Source organism: Bufo gargarizans, chromosome 10 (assembly GCF_014858855.1).
Source record: "Bufo gargarizans isolate SCDJY-AF-19 chromosome 10, ASM1485885v1, whole genome shotgun sequence".
NCBI classification, from domain to species: domain Eukaryota; kingdom Metazoa; phylum Chordata; class Amphibia; order Anura; family Bufonidae; genus Bufo; species Bufo gargarizans.
The window spans coordinates 48,040,658-48,067,946 of record NC_058089.1 but is presented as its reverse complement, the minus strand read 5'-3'; the positions used below and the strand labels follow the sequence as shown (position 1 = coordinate 48,067,946).

Sequence of the window (27,289 nt, the reverse complement as noted above, 5' to 3'; positions counted from 1 at the left end):
AAGAAGCGGTCTATGACCACATGTTCCCTCCTCCCACCTTAACCTGACTCCCAACACACACCAGGCTAGCCGTCCATCTCATCCCCTGGAGCCTCTGATCGGGTGACGTGATCGTCAGAGCGCTTTGTTCTTGTAATGGTTTCCTAATATTTCTTTCACCTTATTCCCAAAAGCTTCTCGGATGGAGCCTGAGTTTGCTGTAGGCTCAAGAGACCTACTCGAAAGGCACGGCAGGAGGTCTGTATGTTTTCTAATGTATCCCTGTCCCAGGGCGGGTGGTTATGTGCCAAGGCACTAAACTCAGGACGCAAGCGGAAAAATTTGAATTTTTTGTTTGCAGAGCCAATTGCGGACGTGTAAGGCGGTTTTGTGGACTGTATTAAAACATGTAAAAATCTGCTACCTGTCGTTATATTTCTATATAGGTGTGTATACAAAATTCTCAAACACTGAACCCATAGGCAATGGTCATTTAGCTGCACCAAACTGATGAATGTCTCTGTACAAAGAGGAAAATGTCTTCTCCAGAAGGCTGGGATTGGATTCTTGGATTCCACGTCTCCTGCCAATAATGTCTATTCCAGATTAGACGTTTCCAATGGTTGAACTTCATCCGTGGTGTTTCCCAGTAGAGAGAGCCCATTATTCCCTTCTGGCCATGTAACCTGTCCCCATCCACTCCGTTTCCCATAATACCCTTTAGTTAACACGAAGTTCGAACTTCTGTAATTTTCACAAGCAATCAACACGGTCGGACACACAAGTTGAACAGAACAACTTCCTTAGCAGGATACGAGCGCCTCAGTCTGGTGGCATGTTCTTTTTTATTTTTTTATTTTTTCTCTCTTCGAAGAGGTTGTTCCTATCTGCTCCAGTCCACAGGTCACACTGCCCCGTTCTCTTGCCGCGGTTTTTGGACGGCAGACTGGGAAGCACTGAGTGATGGAGCCAAAGTGCAGAGGAATCCGGAGAGAAGGGTGAGTCCCAGCCCGCCCCAGGCACAGAACATTGACCAGCCATACCCATGGCTGATGTCTTCTGGTAAACCGTACACAGAGCGTGGATACCGAGACAGGTCAAAATTGATGCCGGCTACACAGGTGCAGAGGGAGATGATACAGCATGTTCCTAAAAGAAACAAAAGAGATCAAGACGCAATTAGATTTATTAGATAAAAAGTCCAAAATCAGGAGGTATTTTAGTGGTTTATTCTGCTTTAATTCCTTGCAGTGTAATTGGTTAATCGTGCCTGATACCCGGCCACGTTCCTGAGTATGAAGTACATGTGTACAGTGATGGCCAGTTCGCCCGCGAACACATGCAGGCTGCCATCTTAACTCACAAGTCCGGCGAGGCACAGGTAAGCCCTTACCTGTGCCTGCGCCGCGAGCCGGTCTGAAACAAATGTGGTCACCGGGAGCAGGTCACAGCCGCCGGGGGCCTTCATCGGGCTGTTCTCGGAACTGCCTGCTCCCGGTGACCGCATTTGTTTCAGACCGGCTCGCGGCGCAGGCACAGGTAAGGGCTTACCTGTGCATCGCCGGACTTGTGAGTTAAGATGGCAGCCTGCATGTGTTCGTGGGCGAACACGGCGAACTGGCCATCACTGCATTTGTACTGCACATTGAAGACTTTTAAGAGGGGCCCGGAGGCTAGAAAACATTTAGATATGTAACAAAGAGCTTAGCATTATTGAGGGCATCATCAGGGTAAGATGTGTCTTGCTACCATCACCTCTCTTTGTATCACATGGGCATCGGCTGGGTGCCATGTGGGGAACTGGTCGATGGGGAGCTCGCTCATTTGTTCACAGCTTTGGTGAGTGTTACTTACTTTACTCTTATCTTTATATACTGTATATATCTTTTAACATAGTCTAGTAAAGTTTTACGTACCTAAGTCACGTTAAGTCAATTTTTTCCCAAATCTTAGAATTCACGATACTACAGGAGTAGATCATTGTTGATCTACTAGAAGATCTCAATACTGAAGGCACTTACGCAAATTTTGCAGCATGTTGAAGCAATGGCATTGTTTTCAGGCATTCGGTACCAAAACTGACTTCAAATTCAGACATTTTTTTCCCTAATATGTTTAGCAGAAAACGGCTGCAATCCCATATCTAGAACATGCTGCTTTTAGAAAATATGTCATGGCCCCAAAAAAACGCATCAGAAGTGAAAAAACACCACAAAAAAACCCTGCTCTGTTTGCAGTGCTTTTCATAATTTCCTTTTTGGCTTTGAGCAGACATACTATATAGCCGCTGCAATTTTCCACTAAAAATAAAAATAAACAAAACACACACGGGAAAGAAATGTCAGGAAAAACTGGGACATGAAAAATGCCAGGACACCCCTAGGGTCCTCACATACACAAATTTGCATTGGCATTTTTTACCAGTAAAAAAACTCCCAAATAACCATCTGCAGTTTTTTGGGTTACCTTTTGTGGGGGTCATTTATCAACTTCCAGCTTTTTACCCCAGTCTTTGTTAGCCCCTGTGCAGGCGTCATCATCAGTGATGGCCAGTTCGCCGTGTTCGCCCACGAACACATGCGGGCTGCCATCTTAACTCACAAGTCCGGCGATGCACAGGTAAGCCCTTACCTGTGCCTGCGCCGCGAGCCGGTCTGAAATAAATGCGGTCAACGGGAGCAGGCAGTTCCGAGAACAGCACGATAAAGGCCCCCGGCGGCTGTTCTCGGAACTGCCTGCTCCCGGTGACCACATTTGTTTCAGACCGGCTCGCAGCGCAGGCACAGGTAAAGGCTTAAGATGGCAGCCCGCATGTGTTCACGGGCGAACACGGCAACTGGCCATCATAAATCAGGTGCACCTCCATCAGTCCGCGCACCTGGAGTGAAAATGTCGCCCGCCCCTAAATGAAGCAGTTTTCAAAGTTTTATGCCTGTTTTGCATCATAAATATTAGTAAGGCCTTATGCACACGCTAATTGCAGCCCACAATAGACGGGCGTCAACTGCGTGCCCACCATCTGCTGACGCGGTGCCATTCACTTGAATGGGGTCTGCGATCCACATCCGACGATCCGCACTGCAAAAAAGTAGTGCATGTACTACTTTTTTTGTGGTGCAGAGGCACGGACAGAAAACCCACGGAAGCGCTCCGTAGTGCTTCCAGGGGCTTTTGATCCGTGCCTCCGTTTTGCAGTGCACTATATCTCCCGGTTTGCGGACCCATTCAAGTGAATGGGTTCGCATCTGTGATACGGTGCGCATATGACCAGTGCCTGTATATTGTGGACCCGTTGTTTGCGGGTAGCAATATAAACACGGGCCGCCTATGGTCGTGTGCATGAGGCCTAAATTTGCCAGGCCGATTTCCCGGCCGCTGCCATTCCCTTTTACCATTCCCAATCGCCTGTGCAACAACATTTTAGACCTTGAACTGGCAGTTTTATAGCAAAAAAAAAAAAAATAAGGAAATAAATAACTAAAAAAGCCAAAGGTGCATAAAAACACCAGAAAAAAACAACATGTGAACACACCCTACATAAGGCACTATACACATGGCTGTATTATGGATCTGTGCTGTACAGATCAGTAACATCGTGCCCATAGGATACTAGGGGCCTATCCAATACGATTTATAGAAAAAATGACTAAAAGAGAGCCACCAATCACAGCGCAGCTTTCATTTTCAAAGAGCACTAGAAGAAATGAAAGCTGCACTGTGATTGGTTGCTATGGGCCACACATACAGTTTTCCTTTTAGACACTGTTGTCCAATATGGCCGTTATTGCAGCTCTTACAGAGATTGTCACTAGAGATGAGCGAATTTCAGGTTATGAAATTCGTTCACTCTTCGTTTGCTGGTAAAAGGTGAATTGTGTTATGGATTCCGTTACCACGGACCATAACGCAATTCTGCTTAAATATGCTTAGGTATAGCTATATGAAAGCAGGGGGACAGCAGAATTTTCATCTGAGACAGCTGGGTGGCAGACATATTGGGGAAGATTTATCAAAACTGGTGTAAAGGAAAACTGGCAACCAATCAGATTCCACCTTTCATTTTTCCAAGCTCCTTTGGAAAATGAAAGGATGAATCTGATTGGTTGCTATAGACAACCAAGCCAGTTTTCCTTTGCACCAGTTTTGATAAATCTCCCCCATTGGATATCATCCGGCTTTTCCTGAACTTGATATAAATGACATCTTTTTGTTTTAGAGGAAGACTCCCTTTCACTTCTACCACAGAATACATTTAATGTATGGGCAGACATAATCAATCAGACTGCGCCCCGTGTGACAACATAATTTGTGAAGGGTCCCATAAGACCTCTTAAAAATGAATACAGAGCGCCCCTCCCCCCCATCCCTGTGTCCTCAGCTGGAGGAGCTGATCATCAATCTATGATCTCTTTGTGAGGAGACAAGTCAATAGCTGATAATTAGCTTTACTCCATGACCTGAAGTGGAGTGAACAGTCCTCTCACCTCCCATGAGAAACAGCAGCCCTGCCACATACTGCATCAGGTCATGCTCCTTGCAGCAACCCAACACGCCGACGAGCCATCCGAACAGGATGATGGAGACCGCCATCCCTATGAAGCCAGCTGTCATCCGCCGCAGATCTGGGGGAGGGAAACAGAAGATCATTTAGAAAACATGCACAGGGCAGTAAAGTTTTTACGATTTTCACTGCGTTTCTGTCCCAAATACGCATGTGTTACTTGTGGATTTTGATGCATTGAAAAGTCTGCACTGAAACTTCTGACGACTGCAGGTCAATTTCCACACCGTGTATATGAGATTCTGAAAACCTAATGTACGTGTTGGGGTGCATTCACACGACTGTAGGACGGCCATGCCTGTGCTGTGGACCGCAAGCCATGGTTCTACTAAACACAGGGCGCTGCCCGTGTGCACCCCGTATCCAGGTGTCTTTTCCGGTGCTAAGGCACAGACCCGGAAGCACATGGAAGCCCTTCTGGGTCTGTGCCTCAGTGCCACAAAAGATAGAACATGTCCTATGTTTCGCCACGTTTTGCGGACCTACTGAAGTCAACCGGTCCACACCGCGATGTTGGGTGTACATGGCTGGTGCCCACGTCTAGCGGATCCCCAACACGGGAACGGCTTTCACACAGTGGTGAGCATGCACCCTCACGCTGTGGATTTTCCGCATGAATATCCAGGTGGAAAATCTGTAATATGCATCTTCTGCATGAGGCCTTAGGCCTCTTGCACGCAAAAGTTTTGGTCCTTAATCACGGAGATGCGGAACAGAAGCACGGATCGGAACCCCAATGAAGCACTACGGAGTGCTTCTGTGGTGTTTTTGTCCGTGCCTCCGCACCGCACAAAATGAAAACTTGTTCTATTTTTTTGCCGTGTGGATGGCTCACGGAACAGATGCACAACGTTCGTGTGCAAGAGGCCTCATTGTGTGGCAAACATGCATGACTTGGCACATGGCAGCCAACAGAAATCTGTTAAAACATCTGTCAGTCATTTTTCACAGTTTTAGGCCTCATGCACACAACCGTTGTGTGTTTTGCGGTCCGCAAATTGCGGATCTGCAAAACACAGATGGCGTCCATGTGCGTTCCGCAATTTGCGGAACGACGCAAACAGCCATTAATATAACTGCCTATTCTTGTCTGTAAAACGGACAAGAATAGGACAGGTTATATTTTTTTGTGGACCACGGAACGAAGCAACGGATGCGGACAGAACACAGAGTGCTGTTCGCATCTTTTGCGGCCCCATTGAAGTGAATGGAAAACACTTGAAAATGTCGCGCTCATCCACAGGGAACCAGGAGCCCGGACCTCGCTCTGAACCTTGGCGCACAGTAAGTTCCAAAATAACAAGAAAAACGGTCCAATCGACCGGTTTCGGATCACTACAAGTACGGATCCTTAGTCATGATGTACATCATGACTAAGGATCCGTACTTGTAGTGATCCGAAACCGGTCGATTTTCTGCATTGCTGTATGTTGGTTTTTATCTGCACGGGATTTAAATAAAGCCTCAAGTATCTTCAGTGAAGCTGGACTGTTTTTCTTGTTACATTGAAGTGAATGGGTCCGCATCCAAGCCGCAAATACTGCGGCTCGGATGCGGACCAAAACTACGGTCGTGTGCATGAGGCCTTACAGTCACTGTTGTTCAGCTCTTGGGATTTTTTTAACAGGCCCCAGCAACATATTCGCGGTCATTTACAAAGACAAGCTTTTTACGTTAGTCTTTGTCTCTCCCCTGAGCTGGAAGAGAAAGCGCCTAATTTATGACAAGGCTCCGGCTTGCAACTATTTTAGGCGTAAAAATATTCGCCCTTTTTTTTTGGACCGGCTGTGTGACAATTTTAAAGTGGCACAGCCTGTTTTATGCCGTGTTCGGCAGTTGGACAGAAAACTACTCCAGCCAGGGGCACGGCTGCTGTAGTTTCGCCTAATTTTGACAAGGCGCATGCCTCATCATGAATTAGGCGACTCTTACAGCAGAGCAGCGGGGAATCTAAGACAGGTGTAAAAAGCCGGTCTTAGCAAATGACCCCCTATGTGTCTAGCCTGCCTGGTTGCCCAAATTGTGACTGGAGTAACAGTTAGGGCTCTTTCACACGAGCGGATACCGTGCGTGGAGTCCGCTGCGTGAAAGAGTGCCAAGCCGCGCTCTGGACAGCAGAGACACGGAGCGTTAACATGATTGATCTCTCTGTGATTTTGTAGTAAAAAGATCACAGAGAGACATGGAGCATTATCTATCATGTCTCTGCTGTCCAGAGCGCGGCTTGGCACTCTTTCACGCAGCGGACTCCACGCACGGAATCCGCTTGTGTGAAAGAGCCCTTAAAGGGTTGTGCAATGCTAGTATAGGAAATGGATACGTGGCCTGGGCGTGAAGGCATGGGGTACTTACGCAGAGCATGCCACTCGTCTTGACGGATGGTCTTGGTGACATTGATTGGCAGGTTTGATGGCAGCGAGGAGGATGTGTAGTGATATCTGACTGGAGTGCAGCGCTGAACGACTTCTGCAAAAGAACATATGTGACCAGGGTGAGAAGATATAACGTCTCATGCAGCACATGTATGTACAGTATATATATATATATATATATATATGTATGTAATGTGACCCCGGTGTACATACATCTTATATCATGCTACACGGTACTGAACAGGAACCTTGAGGGTGTCTGTAATTGTAATTATTCCTTATGGTGATGAAGGATGTGGGATCCTGACGTCCCTATGGAGATCCCTCATTGTCACCTAAATAGTATTGGGAGCTCATAATTACACCAGACCCAGGAGGCAATGAACAGGTAATGTATGGAGTAATGATAGAGCATGCTGAATGTACAATGATGTCATTATTTGCCTATACTCCACCAAGGGGGACCTCGTGATACATGGTGCAGGGGGCCATCTTCGGTGGTTAGGTGCAGGCCAAGCATAGATTTTAAGTTGGAGCCAGAGCTACACAGATGCAAACCCATACAGTCCATGTGGAGTCTAATGGGGTTAGAGGGTGTTCTACCTTCATAGCCACAAGCAAGTTCTAGATCAGAGATCAGCAACCGTCGGCACTCCAGCTGTTGTGAAACTACAACTCCCAGCATGCAAACATGCTTGGCTGTTCTTCTAACTCCCACAGAAGTGAATGAAGCATTCTGGGAGCTGGAGGTTGCTGATCCCTGTTCCAGATCTTGGATCTCCCATGATTCCATTTTGGATTATTTTCTAGATCTTATGTGGCAGCATTCTGGAAACTTTTTCCCAGCTGCAAAACGTTTGGGTGAAGGCTTGAGCGACACATGTGCACAAAAAAAATGGTTGACCCACAAGCAACATTAATGACCTATCTACCTTTATGATCCTGACTGATGGGACCCTCGCCGTTGGTCTCCAATACCCTTGTGTGAATCAAAGAACAGAACGCATGGGTCAGAACCAAATGAGCCCTGTGGACGGCAATGCCATGGAAAGTGAATGGAGCAATGGTCATGCATGTGCGCTACTGCTCCATTCACACAGTGGACACCAGTTCTCCTGATCTTTGGGGGTCCCAGAGGTCAGACTCCCCTGTAATTATACATTTATCAGATATCCTGTGCGCCGAAGTCGCGCACTACTTCAGAAGCCTAAAGCAGGACCGGAGCCAGAACAATCTTAATGCATCCAGTCCATGGCAGGCAGGTCTGGACCACAGCCAGAAGGAGATCAGACTCCATCCTCCATTTGCATTCATCAACCAAATTACAGACATGTTCACAGCAAAAGTATCTCTGGCGTCCTCACTATGCCTGGTGGGCTCTCAATATGAATCGAACATTCCTGCATACCGTTCTTAAAAAAAACGTGCCTGCTTCCTTCTAAAAGCAGCGTCGCACCTGTCCACGGTCTGCGTGTGGTATTACAGCTCAGCCCCATTCACTACAATAGAACTGCAACACCCGACATAACCTGTGGACAGGCGTGGCTATGTTTTTTTAATCCTGGAAAACTTTTTAAGTATTGTTTTCTGTATCTTAGGCTACTTTCACACTAGCGGCACGGACCTCCGGCAGGCTGTTCCGTCAGGTGAACAGCCTGTCGGATCCGTCCTGCCGCTAGTGAACCTGTGCCCCCGGACTGCTGCTTCGTCCCCATTGACTATAAAAGGGGCGGGGGAAGAGTTCCCGGCGAGGCACGGCGAGAGGCTGCCGGAATAAATGTCGGACATGTCGTAGTTTTAGCCTTAAAGGGATTATTTCACCATGAACATCACCCCTAATAGGGCATACGAATCTCATAATTTGGTCCAGACTAATGGCTCTCATTCTGGCAATCCCGGGCTCAGCCATTCACATCAATGGCCAACATGCAATACCACATCTGCCCTGCAGTGGCCGCTAGAGGGAAATGATTAACTGGACGCAGCTTACCCACAGTGATATCAACTCAGACAACCAGGGCAGATGCCAGGGTCTCCTTAGCCTGGGGGCCCATATCTAACCGGGTAAATATGTTCTACATTCGTCAAGCCAGTTTAAAAACTGTGACTCAGAAACTATCCCTATTAGAGGCAACCTTGATCAAGACTGTGGGGACCGTTTCCCTATTAGAGACAACCTTGATCGGGACTATGGGGACTGTACCCCTATTAGAAGTAACCTCGATCAGGACTAGGGGGACCGTACCCCTACTAAAGGCAACTTTGATCAGGACGACTAGGGGGACCGTACACCTACTAAAGGCAACTTTGATCAGGACTATGGGGACCATAACCCTATAAGAGGCAAGGACTATGGAGACTGTACCCCTATTAGAGACAACCTTGCTCAGGACTATGGGGACTGTACCCCTATTAGAGGCAACCTTACTCAGGACTCTGGGTACCATACTCCTATTAAAGGCAACTTTGATCAGGATTAGGAGGACCTATTAGAGGCAACCTTGATCAAGACTATGAGGACTGTACCCCTATTAGAAGCAACAGTGATCAGGATTATGAGGACCGTACCCCTATTAAAGGCAAACTTAATAGGGGTACAGTCCCCATAGTCTCTATTAACGGCAACCATAATCAGGACTATGGGGTATGCAGGTTTTTCAATTGTCGTGATTGAACCCAACAACATCTAAGGCTACTTTCACACTAGCGTTCGGGGCTCCGCTTGTGAGTTCCGTTTAAAGGCTCTCACGAACGGATCCGTCCAGCCCTAATGCATTCTGAGTGGATGCAGATCCGCTCAGAATGCATCAGTCTGGCAGCGTTCAGCCTCCGCTCCGCTCAGCCGTGCGGAGGCAAACGGATCCGTCCAGAGTTACAATGGAAGTCAATGGGGGCGGATCCGTTTGAAGTTGACACAATATGGTGCAATTTTCTAACGGATCCGCCCCCCCATTAACTTTCAATGTAAAGTCTGGACGGATCCGTCTGAATACAAATTACACTTAGACTTTTTTCTGAAATATAATGCAAATGGTTCCGTTCTGAACGGATACCATCGTTTGCATTATAGGAGCGGATCCGTCTGCACAGATACCAGACGGATCCGCTCCGAACGCAAGTGTGAAAGTAGCCTAACAGATGCTCTAATTTAAAGATCTACCTTGATGACATACTGACTTTCGAACAAAGAGCATGTTACTGCACATAGTTTACGGGTCTACCGGCCCTTTAAATGTCTGACATGACGTCCTCATTCATAAGTACTGTATCTTAAATCAGGAACATTTCCTCATCTAAAGAGATGTAACCCAGCGCTGCCTGGACGGCCGCCAACCTCAGCTCGATGTGTGCCCGTGATCACTAATGCATCGTATGAATCACTTGAAATAGCAATTCATCCGGTGCCCTGGAAACACTGATGCCATCTTAATTAAATGACCCACCTATAGGAAATACTTACCTGAAATCTCAACATCTAACTTGCTGACTTCATCCTATAACAAGCATTTCAATATTTAATGAGCCCGCAAAAGAAAAAAAAAGCATTACGCTCGAGACATGTCCAGGGCTCATTAGCCGATTTCGTGCCATCTTAAAGGAGAAGTACGCAGCAAATTAGTGAATGGTATACCTCACATGATTATCCGCAGTACAGCTGATGTCTCCGAGATTATATAGCTTTCTATCATTAATAGAGTTGGAGGCGGTGTGAAAAACTAGACGGTAAACCCGCAGAGTTGCGTGCTTGTTGTGGGGTATATGGAATACCCCACACTGATTGCAGGATCAGTGTTAAATCGTTGTAGTCATTAGGCCCTTAAAGGGGTTGCCCCACAAAATATATTCTACAGTTTTCAAACCAGCACCTGCATCTAAATACTTTTATAATTGCATGTAATTAAAATTTTCATATAGATAGTGAGTAATTCAATGTATCTGTATAGCGCCACCTGCTGTTTGTTGGTTTTTCTAATTTCTTTGACTGGCTCACTGAGATGGCCGCACATGCTCAGTTTAATCCTTCAATTGCCTCCTGAGCTGTGATAGGGAGAGCTGAGACACGCCTCCTGAGCTGTGATAGGGAGAGCTGAGACACGCCTCCTGAGCTGTGATGGGGAGAGCTGAGACACGCCCCCTGAGCTGTGATGGGGAGAGCTGAGACACGCCCCCTGAGCTGTGATGGGGAGAGCTGAGACACGCCCCCTGAGCTGTGATGGGGAGAGCTGAGACACGCCCCCTGAGCTGTGATGGGGAGAGCTGAGACACGCCCCCTGAGCTGTGATGGGGAGAGCTGAGACACGCCCCCTGAGCTGTGATGGGGAGAGCTGAGACACGCCTCCTGAGCTGTGATGGGGAGAGCTGAGACACGCCTCCTGAGCTGTGATAGGGAGAGCTGAGACACGCCTCCTGAGCTGTGATAGGGAGCGCTGAGACACGCCTCCTGAGCTGTGATAGGGAGCGCTGAGACACGCCTCCTGAGCTGTGATAGGGAGCGCTGAGACACGCCTCCTGAGCTGTGATAGGGAGCGCTGAGACACGCCTCCTGAGCTGTGATAGGGAGAGCTGAGACACGCCTCCTGAGCTGTGATAGGGAGAGCTGAGACACGCCTCCTTGAGCTGCTAGCTTGATATAATGAACGGGAAGATCTCTGGAGCCATGTGAGGTCCAGGACTGGTTCTAGCTTTGTTAGAAAGAGATTGTCATGTACTATATGATGTCTCAACTTCATTTTTTACATTAGTCATGGTAGAACCCCTTTAAAAAATGTCTATGTTATATGTGAATCACACCACCCTAGCGGGTGGCTCTGTCCAAGGGGGTAGCTATAGGGGGTGCAGAATGATCTGTGGTCCAGTAATAGAAAATTTTAGATCAGTGGCTTCCTCCCCCCCCCCCCCCCCCTTGATTTGTCAAGCCCCGGAATAAATATACTTGACTGTAGATGGGCCAGTCATTACATGTATGTAGCACAATCCCCATCGTCCGCAGCAGATCACCCCTTTGGGAACACTTTTTAATTTTTTTTAGCAATGATTATATTACACAGCACATGTTCTATTCGTTTGAGAAATTGTTATTTTTTATGTAGATTCAAATAATGAAAATGAAGCGAATTTTTGATTAATAGAGGGCGTCCTCTGTGCAGGATCTTCATCTCATGGTGAGGTGGAGATCCGTTACAAAGAGCATCTCTCGCTCTGGAGGACCCGTCCTGTCCTGCGTTACACAGACATTGCATTGATATGAATGGACGGCATGTATTGCTTCATTTCCCCTGTGGTGGTGCTGCAGGGAAACTGAACACCTACTGTTAGATATTGTGACAGATTACAGCTCATCGCTGGAGGTCCTAACAGGAGGAGACTCTGTGATCTTCTAATTGTCAAGAAACCCTTAACAAGTAGCATTAACCCTTATGACACAGAGACAGGTGTGAAGATCAGGGTCGGGAATCCTCTCTGGTGTATTCCCTCCTCTATTCTCACACAGATGCTCTTACACAAAGGCCAGGTGGCCCAAGATGTCACATTGCGAAACAGGTGGGGTTCACTGGAAAAACAGTCCACACAAATGACTGGAGCAGATGGAGGATCCCATGTTTAAGAAGGTCATCTGACTTTCCACTACACATTCACCCCTAAGGTGAAGTTCACACACAGAGTTGGTAAGCCAAATGTCCAAATTCTGATGCCTCTATTTTTCTATGCTCCAAGCTCAAATACCCAAAACTGACTCTGACTCCACAGGCCGGCTGGTCATAACTGTTTTGTGATAAATAGGGGTCTCAGCTTGAAGGCACATAACATATATAGTATAGTATTAACATTTACAATTTATATTTTAAAGACGGGGTTGAAGTCAGTATATTTCTACCTACTCTACCCAAAAGTGACTTCATAACTCTCATCCCACCCAATACTGTCGCCAACCCAATGCTTTCAACCAAACGGTCTCCGACTCCATCACTCTGATTCCACCCAAAACTGTCTCCGACTCCATTACTCTGATTCCACCCAAAACTGTCTCCGACTCCATTACTCTGATTCCACCCAAAACTGTCTCCGACTCCATTACTCCATGCTTCTGATTCCACCCAAACTGTCTCTGACTCCACAACGCTGATTCCACCCAAACTGTCTCCGACTCCATGACGCTGATTCCCCACAAACTGTCTCCGACTCCATGACGCTGATTCCACCCAAACTGTCTCCGACTCCATGACGCTGATTCCATCCAAATTTTCTCTGACTCCATGACTCTGATTCCCACCCAAAATGTCTCTGACTCCGTGACTCTGATTCCATGACTCTGATTCCATCCAAAACTCCACAACTCTAATTCCACCCAAACTGTCTCCATCTCCATGACTCTGATTCCATCCAAACCTTCTCTGACTCCATGACTCTGATTCCACCTAATACTGTCTAAAACTCCAGGACTCTGATTCCACCCAAACTGTCAGTGAATCCACTAAAAAACACTACAAGCTTCTCACCCGAATGGAATGGCTGATAATTGGGGACAACAGATGTCACTGACCTGCACGCCAGGTGTTGCTATAAGTAGCTATTACCTGTTCTCCGTGTGTAAGAAGATATTGGTTTATATCCTTAATTATAAGCCCTTCTCTAATAGTCGGTAGAAAGAGATGCCAGGGGGCGAGACAGAGAATTTGGCGTCCTTACAAACTATCGTCATCCTGCATCCCGGGTAAAAGGATAGCGCTTACCGTAGTGGATTAGGAAGGATTAAAGGCTCCGCTTATGAGCGGGAGATTTCTGCCGGGATATATTTGATTGCTTCGCTGAACACAATGAGGAATTTCCTCTTAAACAATGACTATGTCTTGATTAGTAAAGTCTAACAAGGGTTAAAGGGGTATTCTGGGTTCAGGACACTGATGTCCTATGTGCCGGACAGGCCATGAATTATCAGACTGCAGGGTATCTGAATCGGACCTTCTGTTCAGCTATTGGAAGGGGTCGCAGCACCTGTAAAAGTGCTACACCCTCTTGAGTGTTTACACCAGGCCACCCGCCTGCACGCCGACTACTTAGCAAAACAGCAAGGTGCCCACCGGCTGTGGCGTCCTGAACAGGCGCCATGTTTAAAGGCTATGTACACCTTCGGAGGCATTTTTGTTTAAGATTGCTTTTTACTTATTTTGGGCTGAAAATCATTGCAATTGGTCTTTATTAAAAATGTTCAGCCGTTTCTGAGATACAAGGGTGAAAAATCAGACAAAGCTGTCACAGTCTGTTTTCTTTAAATCCTGTCATCTGACGGCTCATGTGTTGCTCTTATCTCTGATCCCCTGACCTCCTAAATACTCAAAATAGCTTACTTCTTATCAAATTGATAAGAATGTGGAGTAAATAAGTGTTTATAAGGTCAGGAGATCAGAGATAAGAGCTACACAGTGACTGCTTGCAAACTGACTGATGTTTAACTTCTGTTTCTCAGAAACAACTGAACATTTTTTAATAAAGACCAATTGAAAAAAACGAATTCTAGCCCAAAATGAGTAAAATGCGATCATAAAAAATTGCCCCAAAGCTGCCTTTAAAAAGCCGACATCTGCTGTACATGTACTGCGGATGTCAGGAAGGGGGTTAAAGGTATGACTTTAACTGACATACCCCTTGCCAATGGGTCATGTCTTTACCCAATCACTGCTCACAGTGCCTGACTGTTTAGGGACACATCCACTGACAAGGGAAACGGTAACACCCAGTTGTCAATCTATTCATACATTTCCAGAAGGAGTAACAGAGGAACAAAAAAAAAAACTGCAGAGTTCTCCAGATGTTACAGAATTGTTATTTCACGGAAAACGCATGTATTTACTAGAACATGCATGTCAAGAGAGCTGGTGCTCTTAAAGGGGAGTCTATCGCAGGAAATTCACTGCTAAACCAGACAATGCCATGTAGGGCTAACTCAGCTCAGGTAATGATACCTTTCACTTAGTGATCTGTTGCCTTATTCTGGAGAACAGTACTTTTAATCCATATGCAAATGAGCAGTTAGGTGCACTGAGGGCGGGCCCAAGCCACTCTGTGCACCCTTGCTCCTCCTGCTTCCTCTGGCAGTCCCTCCCCTTAAATAGAAATAAATAAATATATTCTCCCTTCATCTCCTCCTTTCCCTTGGTCCTATATTTTGTCCTATTACTGAGAAATCCCAGGAGATCAGTCATGTTTCCCCAGAACAGGGCCCCTGAAAGTAAAGCAGAGTGCACTGTCCATGCGCAGCAGTGCTCTCTATTTATTTCTATGGGAGTCTTGAAAATATTTTCAGAAGTCCCATAGAAACGAATGGATCGCGCACTGGTCACCGCTCTATTCACTTCTATGGGACTGCTGGAGAGGATTTTTTTTTCGGCAGTCCCATAGAAATGAATAAAGGGCAGCTGCGTGTGTCCGGCCGCTCTCTGCTCACTTTGGGGGTACTTTCTGGGGATAAAATCTGACATTGGTGGCATATACCAGCAAGATGAGACAACCCATACTGGGCACATGTAGGAGCAGAACCTAGGAGGAAACAACTTCATATTCACACTAATCCTGATAAAAAAAGTTGCACAAAACGTATGTACTGCTCTCCTCAGCCCATATCTAGAGCTGTCAGCAGTTAAGCATGATCAAAACCGCTGACAAACTCCCTTGAACTTTTAATGACTATAAATGCCGTTCCGTGCATTGGAGACCGCAATTGGGGTCCCCAATGCACGGGCAAAATCCGTGCAGCGGGCCGGACCCATTCAACTTGAATGGGTCCGTGGTCAGTCCGCACCGCAAAAAATATGACGTCATATTTTTTTGCGGTGCAGAACAACGGAAAGAAACACCACGGAGTGCTTCCGGTGTTCCGTTCCGTGACTCAGTTCTGTATTTCCGGAATTGCGGACCCATTCAAGTGAATGGGTCTGCATCCCTGATGCGGGGTGCACACAGCCGGCGGCCGTGGATTGCCGACCCGCCGATTGTGGGCCGCAATACGGCAGCCCAGCGGCCGTGTGCGTGAGGCCTAAGTAGAAGGATTCAAAGCTAAAATATTGCCTCTGGCTGCTAAGTAGTAAGCACATGCTATAAACACAGGTATAACCCAATATGGCAGTGGTGGCGAACCTATGGCATGGGTGCCAGAGGTGGCACTCAGAGCCCTCTCTGTTGGTACCCGCTCCCTGGAAAAAGTCTATGGTGCACCAATATGCCTTAGACTTCTCCTGCCATTCATCAGCGCAGCGCGCGCTATGAACGGCGCGGGTGGCGCACTGAGTGTAGGCGGGATATTATAGCTAAATGATAAAGTACATGGAAGACATACTATATTGGACTGTAGTATTCAGGTTAAATTGTCGTGTTGACACTTTCCGATAAATAAGTGGGTTTTGGGTTGCAGTTTGGGCACTTGGTCTCTAAAAGTTTCACCATCACGGCAATATGGGGTGGCAAATTGATGGTCCCACTCCCTACAACTGTACTGTGGTGTCACAAACGTAGGACCAGACCATGTGTATTGGCAGGCGGACCTGTCCTGGGTAGGTATCCACACGGGGTAGACATAAGACGTGGGATCTCTCATCATCTTGTCAGCATGGTGATGAAGGTGCAGTCATCCAGGTTCTCTGGTTGACCATCCATCCAGGTTCTATGGACCCTAATGCAACCCTGCCCGATCCCTCACACAGCAGTCGGCCCCGACAGGGTCTACCCCGTAACCTGTATCCCATAAATCAAAGTTTAGAGCCAAAGCTTTTCTACTGGTAAAGTCACCAGTGCCATCACTGGGCAAATAGCAAAAGGGTCCAACAAAATAAGTGGTGCCCAACGGGGCAGATCACCCTACAGCTACATAGGGTGGCTGAAGGAGTGGTGGTGACCTGGTACCTTCATCCTAGTGAGGGATCCCACATCTGATGTCTACCCCTGGGCCAAAGTCGAAGTTGCGTGGATAGTCACTTCCACAGCCCAGGATGGGGGAGGTGCTGGGGATGTGCAGAACTGTTCATCTCCCTGGCGCATGCACAAACGATGGAATTTGCACATGTGCTATGGAGATGAGTAGTTCTGGTCATGTCCACAGCACCTTCGCTGTCCTAGGCTGCAGAAGTAATGTGCCCATCCATAGACTAGACCGGAATCAGGGGCGTAGCTATAGGGGGTGCAGAGGTAGCAGTCGCTACCGGGCCCAGGAGCCTGAGGGGGCCCAAAGACCCTTGTGCTGCATAAGAAGACACACAAAGCACTGAGGGAAGGGGGGCCCAAGCCTAACTCTTGCACCAGGGCCCATGAGCCTTTAGCTACGCCCCTGACCGGAATCCAAGTATTTGGCCTGATGGACGCAGGATTTTCCGAAGAGAGGCGCGTCACGTGACCAGGTTCAAGAGTGACCGATCCACGCATCGAATATTGGAAACTTTCTTCAGCAGGCAAGTTTGCATCAATTAAAGGGTTGTCTCATCTGAGACACTGGTGGCATATCGCTAGGATGGCAGATAGATGTGGGTCCCGCACGTATCTCCAGAACAGGACCTGCGACATGAGCCGAAAGCAGCTGCACATGCGTGGCCGCCCTCCATTCAATTCTATGGGACTGTCAAAAATAGCCATGCACTAGCTCGGCTATCTTCGGCAGTCCTGTGGAAGCGAATGGCGCGGTGGTCGTGCTTGCGCAGTACACTCTACATTAATTTGCATGAGACTTTTCAAAATATCCAAGCGCGCGCACTCAGCTATTTTCGGAACTCCAATAGAAATGTATGGAGAGCACGCTGCCCATGCGCAGTGCACTCTCCTTTACTTTCGGGAGCACGTTGTGGAGAAAGGATATCGCTAGGATAGCCCACCAATGTCGGATAGGTGCAGGTCCTACCTCTGGGACCCAGCACCCTTTTCCAGAAAGGGCTCCCGAAAGTGAAGGAGCGTGTACACCATTCATTTCTATGGGACTTCTGAAAACAGCCTAGCGAGCGAGCACGCTTGGCTATTTTCGAAAGTCTCATAGAAATGAATGTAGACTGTACTGCGCAAACACGACCACCGCTCCATTCACTTTTACAGGACTCCCGAAGATAGCCGAGCTAGTGCATGGCTATTTCCGATAGTCCCATAGACATGAATGGAGGGCGACCGCACATGCACAGCTGCTTTCCGCTCCTGTTCTGGAAATAGGCGTGGGTCCCACACCTATCTGACATTGGTGGCATATCCTTGCGATACGCCACCAGTGTCTAAGATGATACAACCCCTTTAAGGTGGGTTGCTGGATCCCTTGATCCTGTGTGTGAGGTTCCGACTCCGCGCTGTAGGCCAATCATTCGCTTCAGTGTTTACATCCCGTACCTGCGCACGTCACTGCTGAAGCCACTGATTAGCTAGTAGCAGCGACGTTCTGAGAATCGGAATGTCACACTTTGACGGAGATGCACCACAGGAACCGAGACAATCGGAGTCGGCCATGTCTAATTTTTTTTTTCAGGACCTGGACAACCCCTTTAAGTTTTACCAGGACACATATTCAGTGACTGATCATTCAGAAAGTGCTGAAGACTGACAAATGGTGAGGGCGACCATATTTCTTGTTACTTCTAGCCTTCATTTCAGGGTTTGTGGTTCCTTTAGGCCTCATGCACACGGCCATGCCGTTTTTTGCGGTCCGCAAGCCGCGGATCCGCAAAAAACGGAAGCCGCCCGTGTTGCCTTCCGCAATTTACGGAACGGGCATCTTTTGCGGCCCTATTTAAGTGAATGGGTCCGCATCCGAGCCGCCAAAACGGCAGCTCGGCTGCGGACCCAAACAACGGTCGTGTGCATGAGGCCTTAGGCAGTGGAGGACCCCTTTAACTGCAGTCACACCTGAATATTTGGGTTTTGAGATGGGATAAAACATGTATGGTGGATAATCCCGGGGGACATGTAATGCTGCATCAGATCAGCGCTGCACTAAGAATAGTGTCTGCCCTCAATATCCGGCGTCCATCTGAACGCGAATATCAAGTCAGTAAAATTAAGGGAAACCTCGACGGTGTGAGTGATGGGGTTATGTGAGCTCATGGTCAGAGACACAGTGGACATTAGGCCACCGTCCGAGCATAGCTGCTTTTAGGGAGAAACAAGACGACGGGGGGCTTTTTTCTCTCAAAACAGCGCCACATCTGTGTGCAGGCTGAGCGCAGTATTACAGCTCATAGATTCTTTTTATTTTTATGGATTTAACAGGAATTTAAAGGGGCTATCCTATCTCAAACATTGATGACATATCGCTAGGAGACCTCTGGGATCCGCTCCTATCTCCAGAATGGGGTCCCCCAAAGTGAAAAGGAGCGCGCCCACACGCCAATCACCGCTATGGGACTTCTGAAAAGGCTGAGCACACTTGCTCGGCTGTTTTTGGAACTCCCGCTATGAATTTAGAGCGTGCTGCGCATGCACAGCGCGCTGTCCGTCACTTTGGGGGCCAGTTCTGGAGATAGGTGTACTTCATCAATGTCTGGGAGAGGAATGCCCCTTTCATGTAAAAGTCCTACCTGGGACAACTTCCAAGTCATTTTCAGACCCCCTTGGGGATAATCGGTGCCGGATGTGTCTGGACGCCACTTATCTTTCCCCCACATCTGTGTTATGGCAGCAAGCCTAAGACCCACTTGGGTTCTACTCAACTTAAATGACAGGAAGGAGTGTATGGTAATCTAGGTTGATTCAGTAGAACCGCGGGGGGTCCGGGTCCTGGTGGCATTTTAAAGTCCCTTTCACACGAATGATATGGATTAGCTCAGGGTGCGTTCAGTGAAACTCGCACCATTTCTCAAGCAAGTTCAGTCAGTTTTGGGTCCATTCACGCGTCCGCAATTCTGTTCCGCATTTTGCAGAACGGAATTGCGGACCCATTCATTTCTATGGGGCCGCACAATGTGCTGTCCAGATCCGGAAATGCGAACCCGCACTTCCGGATCGGCAATTCCGATCCCGAAAAAAAATAGAACATGTCCTATTTTTGTCTGCAATTGCGTACAAGATTAGGCATTTTCTATTACGTACTGGCAATGTGCGGTCCGCAAAAACGCACATTGCTGGTGTCCGTGTTTTGCGGATCCGCAAAACACACATGGATGTGTGAATAGACCCTTTGTCTGCGATTGCGTTCCGTTTTTTTTCTGCGCGGGTGCAGTCCGTTTTGATGCGTTTTTCACGCGAGTGATAAAAAACGGAAGGTTCACAAACAACATCTCTTAGCAACCATCATTAAAAAATGCATTGCACCCGCAGTTGCTTCTGGATACAATGCGTTTTTCACTGAAGCCCCATTCACTTCTATGGGGCCAGGGCTGCGTGATAAACGCAGAATACAGAACAGGCTGCGATTTTCACGCAACTCAGAATTGGTGCGTGAAAAAAAAAAACGCTCCTGTACACAGACCCATTGAAATGAATGGGTCAGGATTCAGTTCGGGTGCTATGTGTTCACGTCACGCATTGCGCCCGTGCGGAAAAGGGGCCTAAGGCTATGTTCAAATTGCGGTTTTGGCCTCCTTTTACTGTATACGCCGGGAAGAGCTCCAAACATATAGATTAAACAGAGGCTGTACCAGAATCCTAACGGTGGCATCCGTCACCCCTATGCTATGTTTTAATGGATACGTCACGAAACGCTACTGAAAAGGGGTTTCCACGATATAAAGTATTAATGACCTATGTTCCGACTGTCGGCGCCACCGCAGCGCCTCTTCATGAGTCGCATGACTTTTGGGGCAGATCAGCCCCATTTATGTGAATTAGGCTGGGCTGCAATACCAAGCCTGACCACTATACAAAGTGCGGCGCTGTGCTTGGTATAGTATGAAAAGGCTGCAGAGCCTCACACAGCTGGTCAGCGGGGGGCGTCAGGTGTCGAACCCCCACTGATCGGAGGGTAGGTCATCAATACTTAAATCCCCCTCATACAATGGCTGCCGTCCCCCGTAGGCTCTCATATACAGACGGTATTCTTTATTTCACTGGGCTCCATCCAGCACGGACAATTTGCTGCATTCCCCCCCCCCCCCGGCCGGCCTGTATTATTCTCCCACAGGATAAGTGCAGCAGAGGAGCATGCAGCATCTGCTCCCCCTCCCCCACCTCTATAGACCAGAATGCAGATCTCTCAACCAAACCCCCCCACCCCTCTTGCTAAGGCTCATTTGCTTCGGTATATGTATCTTGCAGCTTGGGGTTTATAATCATTATGTCCCTGCTGTGCAACGACTTAGCCGTCAACTAATATACAGCAGCTAGTCCAAACTAGGTGAGCTGCAGTGTAAAGCATGGGGGAGGAACGATGAGACAAAAGCAACGACGATGTAGACGCTCGTCGCGACTCTGCATTGGGGGACCCGACAGATCCATGCGTTACATGGACAGCCCATTGGTTTGAATGAAAAGCGCGTAATGCTTCATTTTTACCTGCGGAGGCGCTGCGGGGAAATAAAAAAGACCTGCCATAGAGTCCAACTACAGATTTGGAGCTCCCAGCAGTCCCCCTTTACAAATTCGACAACCGATACGATTCCCATAGCTTCTTCTCTCCCCCCCCCCCCCGGCAGTGAAAGAGTTAAGACTGCGTTTTACACAATTACTGAAGTGCGAATCAATACATTTTCGCACAACGGTAAGGAGCGGGAGCGTGACTGTACAGCACCGAGTACAATTTTCCCTAGGAATAAATATAGCACGCACGTGTGAATCACAGGAGGGGTGCGAGGGGTTAACAAGTGCGGCTCATTTACGGTCAGGCACATAACCCCTGACGGGTCTCTAGGGGCGCTGTGCTCATACCGCCAGGCTGCACTCCACGTTCAGCACCAGGGACAGCACCACAGTCTATCGCTATGAGCAGCACTGTAATGCTGTCAGAGCATGCTGGGAGTTGTAGTTTTCCACCGATCGGGAGACAGTTTGGCGACCACTGATACAACACACAGATCTGCAGCAAAGGGTTAAGTTAACGGTTGCCCCACGATGGCACCATGAGCCGCCTATAGAGCAGATTTTAATCAAAAGTGTACTATCCCGAAGCTGCGGCCCTGGGTCACGCTGGCACAGTGTCACATCACAAGGATTTGTGCCATGTGACAAACCTAACTCTGCTACATGTGTGCTCCATAGTTTACCCCATCCATGAAGCCACAGCCTTGTGTAGAGTAACACCAAAAGAGACACAATGTCACATCACAAGCATTGTTGCCAAGTGACAAACTTAACTCTGCTACATCTGTTTTACCTTATCCATGTTCGATAGTTTATTTTATCCATGAAGCCAAAGCCCTATGTAACAGCACAAGCATTGGTGCCATGTGACAAACCTAACTCTGCTACATGTGTGCTCCATAGTTTACCCCATCCATGAAGCCACAGCCCTATGTAACAGCACAAGCATTGGTGCCACGTGACAAACTTAACTCTACTACACCTGTATTCAATAGCTTACCCTATATCCATGAAGCCGCAGCTCTATGGAACATTACAAGCAGTTGTTCCACGTGACAAACGTAACTCTGCTACACCTGTGTTTGATATTTTACCCCATCCATGAGGCCACAGCCCTTTGTAACATCACGAGCATTTGTACCACGGGACAAACTTAACTCTGCTACACCTGTGTTTGACAGTTTACCCTACCCATTGAGCAGCCCTACAGAGGCGGCATGTCACCCCTGCAGGTTCTATAGGAGGAGACGCACTCCATGTATAAGCCCTATTGATCTATATCCTAGGGACCCCTTTAACACCACCTGGTATAGCGCAGGTATGACCCCGGGATCCTGCCCCTACCTTTTCTGGCAGGATTTATGGTGCGGCTGCTGTTTACTGATCTCGCGTGTGGCGGCGAGGCGCTGGTGTGTGAACAGCGGTCACCTCCTTAAGGATAACCTGGGAGTAGTAGTCGCTGCCGTTTTTCGAAGGTTTCGTTTCCTTTCTCTGAATCGTTCCGTCTCCTAAAATATCTGCTCGTTGAGTGGCTGAGAAATGGATGTCGCCTCCTTGGCGTGAGAGCGCGGAGGGCGAGGAGCGAAGGGGGGGTCCATATCATATAGTGGGAAACAGCTGCTGACCTATATAGTCTATACCTGTGTTACTAGAGCAATGCTCTTGAGGAACTACAATCCCCAGCATGCCCTGACAGCCAAACACTGGCAGGGCACGCTGGTATTTGTAGTTCCACAATCACCAGAGAGCCACAGGTTGCAGACCGGGAATGAATACACTGAAGAACCTATCCTATGATCACCCCCAACATCCACGTTATCATCACCGGCCGCTTATTATCAGTTTGTAGGACATGAAGTCATCCGTCCACCTGATTAATGGACCCCACGCATATTGTGGGGCCCCCAGACATAATAGACCACCCTCATAGACCTGGACGTTACCAGATAAAGGACCGCGCATCTCACCGACAGTCACCGACATCACTAGAGATGGGACTGATAGGGACCTCAGGTGGGGATACCTGGGGGGGGGGGGAGGGGGATGTGGCAGAAGATTACGCTAGTGGGGGTCTGGTACTATGGCACGTTGGTAAAAGAAGGAACCCGCCACTAAAGGAAGGCATGAAGGGAGTCCCTGGCAAATAAGTGGCTCCAGCACTGGGTAAAAAGAGGGGTCCCTGGTACAGCAAATACACAGGTCCCACTATTCGGTCAACAGAGGGGTCCCAATATTTAATCAAAGAGGGGTTCTACTATTCAGTCAACAGAGGGGTCCTGCCAAAGGGTCAATAAAGGGGTCTCACCATATGTTTAACTGAGGGGTCTTGCCATGTGGTCAACAGAGGGCTCCCGCCAATGGGTCAATAAAGGGGATCCATCATTTAATCAAGTGGGGTCCCACCATATGAACAGAAGTCTTACCATGTGATCAAGAGAGGGGTCCCGCAATTAATCAAAGAGGGGTCCCGCCAATTGGCTAACAGAGGGGTCCTGCCGTAAAATCCTACTATTCAGTCAACAGAGTGGTCCTGCAAATGGGTCAATAAAGGTGTCCCACCATTTAATCAAAGAGGAGTCCTGCCATTAATCAATGAAGAGGTCCCACCATGGCCAACTGGGTGGTCCCACCAAAGGGTCAATAAAGGAAACCCACCATGTGATCAACAGTGGAGTCCTGCCATTCAGTCAGCAGAAGGGTCCTGCTATTTAGTCAGTGAAGGGTTAATCTTATTGGGTCAGCAGAGTGGTCCTAACCGTGCAGTCAATGAAGGGGAGCCATCAGTTAATCAAAAGGGGTCCCACCATGAGGTCAACGGAGGGGTCCCCCCATGTGGTCAATAAAGAGGTCCCAATGCTAAATCAGGAGAGGGGTCACACAATTTCATCAATGGCGGGGGTCACACTTTTGGATAAAGGGAGGCGTCAAGCTATTTAGTCACATAGGTGTGCCCCCCACCCCTGTTACCAAATAGGTCTTAGCACTTGGTAGATGCTGGGCCCCTTCCGCCCAGACTGGTACATTACTGCCACTAACTTCAGTGAGCCATGGGGTACGTCATTAGGAATTAGGGGGTCCTACCGTGTGGCCATGGCCCCCTCATTCACCACATCGGGGGACCCCCTTACTTCATGTCATCGGGGGACGCTCCTTGCTCCATTGAAGTCACTGTGTATTTGAGCTCCTTACACCTATGTATAAAGGTGAAGCTCCAACTCTACCTGGAGTGCAGGGGACCCCTATATTCGGGAGGGAATGGGATGGGGGGCACTGTAGAGGAGCCGGACCCCCATCCATACGGTCACCTGACACAGGTAAATGCCTAAACTAATGAACCCCTTTAAGGTCATGTGACCAGGATCAATAATTGGGGCAATCACCGGGCCCCCATGGTTGTGCTGTTGTTCTACCTGAAGCCAGCCGCCCTTCCCCCACCCAATTTTCACGTGCCCAGTATGCACCCCAATAATAAAGGGGCCCCGGAGATGGCTGGGCACCTACCTTTCAGGATGAGCTCCTCCGTGTCCTTGTCGAACCCCTCCCGGTGGCATTTCCTCCATAGACCGGAGACGGTGGAGTTGAAGCGGCGGGTACAGTGGGAGTCCAGGGCCAGGTAAGGGCGGGGGGCGTCGGGGGGCAGAAGGGGCGCACCCAGCTCCCCGGCTCTGGAGATCAGCCGGACCCCCCTCTGCAGCAGCAGCTCCCCTCCAGCGCGCGCCGCCCGGCTCTTGGAGGCCCCCCCTCCGCGGAGAGGCAGGTGCTGCCCGGGGGTGTACATGTAGCCAGGGTCGTTCCGTTTGCCGCCCGGTTTCCTGCAGCGGTCCCGGTGTCTGCGGGCGTCAGTCTCGTACCAGTGATCGGTGCACAGAGCCACCGCCAGCAGGGCCAGGGCGCACAGGGCCAGGCACAGACCGGCACCGGCCAGCAGCCTCATAGCGTCACCGGGGGTGGATCACACCCCGGGCACCGGCCCCAGCATCAGATCCTCCGCCGCGGCCGCTCAGTCTATGGAGGGAGAGAAGTGATGAGAGGAGGCCGGGGGGAGGAGCCTGACACCACCGCCCCGACACAGGCATGAGCTATATCCACATGTAATACTGTACACCCCGATACAGGCATGCACTATATCCCTATATAATACTGTACACCCCGATACAGGCATGCACTATATCCGTATATAATACTGTACTGTGTGTACACCCCGATACAGGCATACCCTATATCCACATGTAATACTGTACTGTGTGTACACCCCGATACAGGCATACACTATATCCATATATATTACTGTACTGTGTGTACACCCCGATACAGGCATACACTATACCCCTATATAATACTGTACTGTGTGTACACCCCGATACAGGCATACACTATATCCACATGTAATACTGTACTGTGTGTACACCCCGATACAGGCATACACTATATCCGTATATATTACTGTACTGTGTGTACACCCCGATACAGGCATACACTATATCCGTATATAATACTGTACTGTGTGTACACCCCGATACAGGCATACCCTATATCCGTATATAATACTGTACTGTGTGTACACCCCGATACAGGCATACACTATATCCACATGTAATACTGTACACCCCGATACAGGCATACCCTATATCCGTATATATTACTGCACTGTGTGTACACCCTGATACAGGCATACACTATACCACTATGTAATACTGTACTGTGTGTACACCCCGATACAGGCATACACTATATCCGTATATAATACTGTACTGTGTGTACACCCCGATACAGGCATACACTATATCCGTATATAATACTGTACTGTGTGTACACCCCGATACAGGCATACCCTATATCCGTATATAATACTGTACTGTGTGTACACCCCGATACAGGCATACACTATATCCATATGTAATACTGTACTGTGTGTACACCCCGATACAGGCATACACTATATCCCTATATAATACTGTACTGTGTGTACACCCCGATACAGGCATGCACTATATCCGTATATAATACTGTACTGTGTGTACACCCCGATACAGGCATACACAATATCCCTATATAATACTGTACTGTGTGTACACCCCGATACAGGCATACACTATATCCGTATATAATACTGTACTGTGTGTACACCCCGATACAGGCATACACTATATCTGTATATAATACTGTACTGTGTGTACACCCCGATACAGGCATACACAATATCCCTATATAATACTGTACTGTGTGTACACCCCGATACAGGCATACACTATATCCGTATATAATACTGTACTGTGTGTACACCCCGATACAGGCATACACTATATCCGTATATAATGCTGTACTGTGTGTACACTCCGATACAGGCATACCCTATATCCGTATATAATACTGTACTGTGTGTACACCCCGATACAGGCATACCCTATATCCGTATATAATACTGTACTGTGTGTACACCCCGATACAGGCATACACTATATCCCTATATAATACTGTACTGTTTGTACACCCCGATACAGGCATACACTATATCCCTATATAATACTGTACTGTGTGTACACCCCGATACAGGCAAACACTATATCTGTATATAATACTGTACTGTGTGTACACCCCGATACAGGCATACACTATATCCGTATATAATACTGTACTGTGTGTACACTCCGATACAGGCATACACTATATCCGTATATAATACTGTACTGTGTGTACACCCCGATACAGGCATACACTATATCCGTATATAATACTGTACTGTGTGTACACTCCGATACAGGCATACACTATGTATATAATACTGTACTGTGTGTACACCCCGATACAGGCATACACTATATCCCTATATAATACTGTACTGTGTGTACACCCCGATACAGGCATACACTATATCCGTATATAATACTGTACTGTGTGTACACCCCGA

At 48.2% G+C, this 27,289-nt stretch overlaps 1 protein-coding gene across 1 annotated transcript; it reads right to left on the bottom strand.

The window, feature by feature from the left end:
- LOC122920894 (transmembrane protein 178B-like) lies at positions 1–25,398 on the bottom strand. Its single transcript, XM_044270700.1, has 4 exons — positions 24,883–25,398; positions 6,893–7,006; positions 4,464–4,601; positions 1–1,128 (listed from the first exon to the last, which is right to left on the bottom strand). Exons 1-4 carry the CDS (start codon positions 25,313–25,315, stop codon positions 884–886), a joined length of 930 nt encoding a protein of 309 aa, XP_044126635.1. The 5' UTR covers positions 25,316–25,398; the 3' UTR covers positions 1–883.
- Between the last annotated feature and the right edge of the window lie 1,891 nt (positions 25,399–27,289).